Source organism: Lampris incognitus, chromosome 16, assembly GCF_029633865.1.
Source record: "Lampris incognitus isolate fLamInc1 chromosome 16, fLamInc1.hap2, whole genome shotgun sequence".
Taxonomy (NCBI): domain Eukaryota; kingdom Metazoa; phylum Chordata; class Actinopteri; order Lampriformes; family Lampridae; genus Lampris; species Lampris incognitus.
Window position 1 is genome coordinate 26,821,514 of NC_079226.1, and position 6,000 is coordinate 26,827,513.

The window sequence follows — 6,000 nt, forward strand, 5'->3', positions numbered from 1 at the left end:
CGTACCAGATTTAAACACTTCAATTTGTCATGGAATGTCTACTTTACTGCTGCATTCACTATCTATCTATCTATCTATCTATCTATCTATCTATCTATCTATCTATCTATCTATCTATCTATCTGTCTGTCTGTCTGTCTGTCTGTCTAACACAAACCCCAATTCCAATGAAGTTGGGACGTTGTGTAAAACGTGAACAAAAACAGAATACAATGATTTGCAAATCCTTTTCGACCTATATCCAATTGAAAACACTACAAAGACAAGATATTTAATGTTCAAACTGATAAACTTTATTGTTTTTTGCAAATATTCACTCATTTTGAATTTGATGCCTGCAACACATTCCAAAGAAGCTGGGACAGGGGCAACAAAAGACTGGGAAAGTTGAGGAATGCTCAAAAACACCTGTTTGGAACATTCCATAGGTGAACAGGTTAATTGGAAAAAGGTGAGTGTCATGATTGGGTATAAAAGGAGAATCCCCGAAAGGCTCAGTCGTTCACAAGCAAGGATGGGGCGAGGTTCACCACTTTGTGAACAACTGTGTGAGCAAATAGTCCAACAGTTTAAGAACAATGTTTCTCAATGTACAATTGCAAGGAATTTAGGGATTTCATCATCTCCAGTCCATAATATCATCAAAAGATTCAGAGAATCCGGAGAAATCTCTGCACGTAAGCGGCAAGGCCGAAAACAAGCATTGAATGCCTGTGACCTTCAACCCCTCAGGCGGCACTGCACTAAAAACCGACATCATTCTGTAAAGGATATTACCACGTGAGCTCAGGAACACTTCAGAAAACCATCATCAGTTAACACAGTTCGTCACTACATCTACAAGTGCAAGTTAAAACTAATGCAAAGCAAAAGCCATATATCAACAACACCCAGAAACGCCGCCGGCTTCTCTGGGCCCGAGCTCATCGGAGATGGACTGACGCAAAGTGGAAAAGTGTGCTGTGGTCTGACGAGTCCACATTTCAAATTGTTTTTGGAAATCATGGATGTCGTGTCCTCTGGGCTAAAGAGGAAAAGGACCATCCAGACTGTTATCAGCTCAGAGTCCAAAAGCCAGCATCTGTGATGGTATGGGGGTGTGTTAGTGCCCATGGCATCATGGGTAACTTGCACATCTGTGAAGGCACCATTAATACTGAAAGGTACATACAGGTTTTGGAGCAACATATGCTGTCATCCAAGCGACGTCTTTTTCAGGGACGTCTCTGCTTATTTCAGCAAGACAATGCCAAGCCACCTTCTGCACATGTTACAACAGCGTGGCTTCGTAGTAAAATAGTGTGGGTACTGGACTGGCCTGCCTGCAGTCCAGACCTGTCTCCCATGGAAAATGTGTGGCGCATTATGAAGCGCAAAATACAACAACGGAGACCCCAGACTGTTGAGCAACTGAAGTCATACATCAAGCAAGAATGGGAAAGAATTCCACCTACAAAGCTTCAACAAGTAGTGTCCTCAGTTCCCAAACGCTTATTGAGTGTTGTTAAAAGGAAAGGTGATGTAACACAGTGGTCAACATGACCCTGTCCCAGCTTTTTTGGAACGTGTTGGAGGCATCAAATTCAAAATGAATGAATATTTGTAAAAAAAAACCCAATAGTTTTATCAGTTTGAACATTAAATATCTTCTTTGTAGTGCATTCAATTGAATATAGGCCGGAAAGGATTTGCAAATCATTGTATTCTGTTTTTATTTATATTTTACACAACGTCCCAACTTCATTGGAATTGGGGTTTGTATATAAATACAGCCATTTTGCTCCTATTTTCTCCCCCTTTATCTCTCATTTTTAAATGCAAGTTAAACAGAGATGGTGAAACTGAAAAAAAGCAATTTAAATGTTTTTCCCCTTGCCCTACTCTTCTCTTTCTTATTAACCACCCCAGATTGCCATCGATCATCACTGACATTCCTGTCTATATACAGCTCTCTTTCTCTTCTTCTCCTTTTTCTTTCTTCCGTCGACTGCAGGTTAACTAGCAGCACAAACATTTTAAACAACCTCCCCAATCGTTTTTTCTCCACTCCTTCTCCCCTCCTTTTGCCCTTCCCAGATCCCCGTCATGACGGGAGCCTTCATGGACTCTTCGCCAAACGATGACTACAGCGGCGACCACTCGCTTTTCAATTCCTCGGCCAGCGTCCACGCCGCCGCCTCTGCCGCCTCGGCGCAGGCCCAGTTGGACGAGCAGCAGTCCATGTCCAGTGATGCCATCTGGCTCTGGATCGCCATCGTCGCCACCATTGGAAACATAGTGGTGGTGGGCGTCGTCTACGCCTTCACCTTCTGATGAGCTCGTGCTCACGTGCACATGGGAAAAACCGAGTGCACGCGGTCACGTCCTGATCAGTCCAGGTGTCCGGGCCCTCAAGGGAGTCCACACCTATACAGAAAGATGCACCTGCTCTCTCTCTCTCTCTCCCTCTCTTTTTTCCTGCCTTTCTCTCGTTTCCCATATGTTTCTCTCCCTCCGTCCCGTCTGACTTCTGGTTCAGTGTGGACCCCCAATGTTGTGGAATGTGTAACGACGTAGGCTGTATTTTACTACTTCCTCTCTTAGAGGAACAAAGACTCGGGTGCTTTTGTTGGCACTGATGAGTTTTGGATCGTGTAACTGGAAGTTTGAAAAGGAACATTTGTGTACAAAAGCTCTCAAGCAAAGAGGCTGAAACAACACACCTACCCCCCCCCCACCCACCAGAATCCAAGGAGCTTTCTTTCTTTCTTTTTTTTTGTTCCTTCTTAAGTTTGTTTCCATGTTTCCACCCAGACGACACACTCACTTATCATGCAGAGCTGGGCGGCGGAGATTAAATGGGGCTTATGATGGGAGGTGATCTGGACCATCTTAAATATTCTCCAAGATGGTTGCTAAGCGATTCAGGGGCTCAGAAGAGAGGATGATGGGGAAACCAATGTTGTCAACCAGCCCTGTGACCCTGGTAGTTAAGAAGTCATTTTAAGACTAATATGTTTAACAGCGTACATGCTAATTGTGTCTTACATATTTTATTTGCAGGAAATTTAGAAGTAAATACTGACTCTAATGCTTTTTCTAATGTGCTTTATGCTAAATTTTACTGTATTGCATTGTTTGTTATGCAAAATCAGTGTAATGGAAACAATGATGTTGTCATTTTAGTTATTTGGTAATAAGTCAGCTTACTATTCTGTCATAGACATAGTATCCATGGATAATTATGGCAAAATAGCATTATGTTATCATGCTCATTTCATTTATGGTATTAATCTATTATGGATTAAAAAACAGATATTAACAAAGTGGAACAATAGCAACAGTATACCGATGTCCAATTACCCTTTCATGCCCATATGTTTAATTTTTCTTTGCATTGAACAGGGACTGCTACATAAAAGATGGAAGTTCTCTCTTTCCTTGTAAAGGGTTTTATTGCAAGAAATTTGCTGATTCCAAAAAAAAAAAATCCCTCTCACACCATCTAAAATGTTATTATATGTCAACAAAGCTAAATGCAAATAACCTCATTGATAATCTGTGCTGATCTTTGCACAAATATTAGAACATCCCCGCAAACCATGGATTCACATTTTAAAAGCCTCTTGGATATGAAAGTACTCACTTATGGTCTGGATCAAGCCCGACTCTTTAAATTTGTTACTGCTCAGTGAGTCAGCTTTCCGATACTGTGGAGTCCAGAGGCTGCCGTTTCCCCGGGGATTATCCTGCTGCCTAATTGGGAACATTAACTTTACTCGGTTTGAGACACATCCAAGGATTTGGTGGCAGCCATGTCCTTTCTGTGCCTGATTTTCAGCATTCAGTTAAACCACGCACACACACACACACACATACACACACACACACACACACTCACAACACACACACACACACACACACACACACACACACACACACACACACACACACACACACACACACACACACACACACACATACACTAACGCGTAACATATGCACACAACATGGATCACATTGCATTTAAAACAAAAGCTACAGCTGGTAACCTTTCAATTTTCACAGCCGCCACAATGGAAAGGTGTTCCAGGCTGCCTACCGTGCACATTTTCAGTTTCTTTTCCACAAGCTTGGGTTACAGCAGGTGAAGAGATGGAGAAAGTAGTAAAAATGTGCACTAAGAGAAAACGCCGTGAGGCACATCAACCTTAAAATCAATGACAGATATTCTGCCGAGGGCGCTATCCTTTTGAAAACATCACCTGGGCTTTATGTGATACCAAGTGACATAAGTGTGTCATTCATACAAGATCCAGTCATACACAGACACACAACAGAGAGAGAAAGAGAGAGAGAGAGAGAGAGAGAGAGAGAGAGAGAGAGAGAGAGAGAGAGAGAGAGTGAGCTGCAGGTAATCTGGAAAGACACTGTTTTTTGGGAGAGGCGTAAACCAACTGTTAAATGTTAGAAGATGCTCATATCCTGTGTCTGTATGTGTCCATACAGTTTACATGTCCAACCATTTGTTCCTAGAGTACTGGTTTACTGCATCCTAGCACACAGTTGTAAGAGATATCCAAACATGGTAACCCAGCGTTTTACCAGGAGTCAAGGACTGTATTTCTATGTCGAGAGAAAGTCTTTTTAAAGCTTGTTTTTATTTTTACTAAGCCGCTGATGTGGAAGTATTTCAACATGTTGTAACCCACACACACAAAGCTCTTTTTGTAAGAAATATGTGTTACTATTAAAGTTTCAGTATTAACATACGTTGTTTTCCTCTGCTGGCAAATAAAGAGACGTAATTATCGCTAAAGAACCATTAAATCATGACAGAATGCATCAGATGACACACAAAAGAATAGGCTACCGAACTGAATTTCTTTTCTTTTTTTTAATCTATTTTTGGATTCGAGCACAATGTCTCGCTGTGTGAAGGGCTGTCTAAAGCCCCTTGTTTCTCTGCCTGATTCAAGCGTCTGGTCTTGCTCCTGCTGATGCCAAACCAATGGGCAGACAGCACCAGTCACTGCTGAGCCATCGGGTGAGATTGATGCTGTGCTAGGATGGCACCATCCTTCATTTTGACACGGTCACAGGTTGTGTGCACACCACCTGCACACACTTCTTTGTGCACCACCACCCCTACCACAGCCTCTGCACCGGTTTTACCAAACCACATTCACAGCAAAATGGAAGGAAACACAACAGTGTAAGGATGGGTTTGTCCACTTGAGGAAGTAATTCAATCAAACGTCTAGTGGTTGCTGTCCTTTTCAGTGGAGTTGCCCTTTATTGTGGTCTAGGACCTACATCCTTCCTTTAATCCATAGCAAGCACTCAGTTTTGTGGCTCAGGAAGGCGACGCAGAGCTGGCCCTACACGCCCACTACGCAAAGGATCTGCCCCTCCCCCTCGGGTCAAAGCGGGTGTCAATGTTTACAGCTTCGATGAGAGGATGAAGTGGAACCATCACGGCAGACTCGGGAGAGATGCTTTGCAAACTAGCACATCAACTTAACGTTACTGTTATTTGCTGACACCAAACTTGGAGAGGAGAGAACACAAATTTACCTGATTGCTGTTCCTGTAATTCACTCTCATGGTGTTTTTTTTTTCTTTTTTCTCTCTCTCTCTTTTAGTGGCCAGAAGGATAGTTCCACTTCATTGAATGTCTTTGTCTGTCTGTGTCCTGCTTGCTTGCCAGCCACTTCCGGGGCTGTGTTCTGTGACTTTGTGCCTGATGTGAGGGTGAAATGCAACTATTTATTACGTTTGATGAACGCCAATGGGCAACGGTGTTTAAAAACTGCAGCTCGGAAAATATGTTAACATGCGCTCATATGCGCGTGCACGAAATGAAACTCGTGCTTTCCAGCAGCAACCTCTGTGTGGACCAGTCCAGACAATATATGCACGTGATGGCACTCCTCATAGACACACAATTTTAAAGCGGATAGACTGGTGCCCATGCTGATGCTGAAAATGCCCAGGCTGTAGAGGGAACCAAAGCTAATC

The 6,000-nt window shown here is 42.9% G+C and overlaps 1 protein-coding gene across 2 annotated transcripts in view; it reads left to right on the plus strand.

The window, feature by feature from the left end:
- Window positions 1-3,876, plus strand: part of LOC130126656 (uncharacterized protein C14orf132) — a 31,265-nt gene extending 27,389 nt beyond the window's left edge. For both annotated transcript variants that reach the window (XM_056296264.1, XM_056296265.1), the window contains one exon: window positions 2,077-3,876. In XM_056296264.1, coding sequence (XP_056152239.1) covers window positions 2,077-2,313 — 237 coding nt within the window. In that variant the 3' untranslated portion in view covers window positions 2,314-3,876. The remainder of the gene's footprint in view (window positions 1-2,076) is intronic.
- Window positions 3,877-6,000: the final 2,124 nt, after the last annotated feature.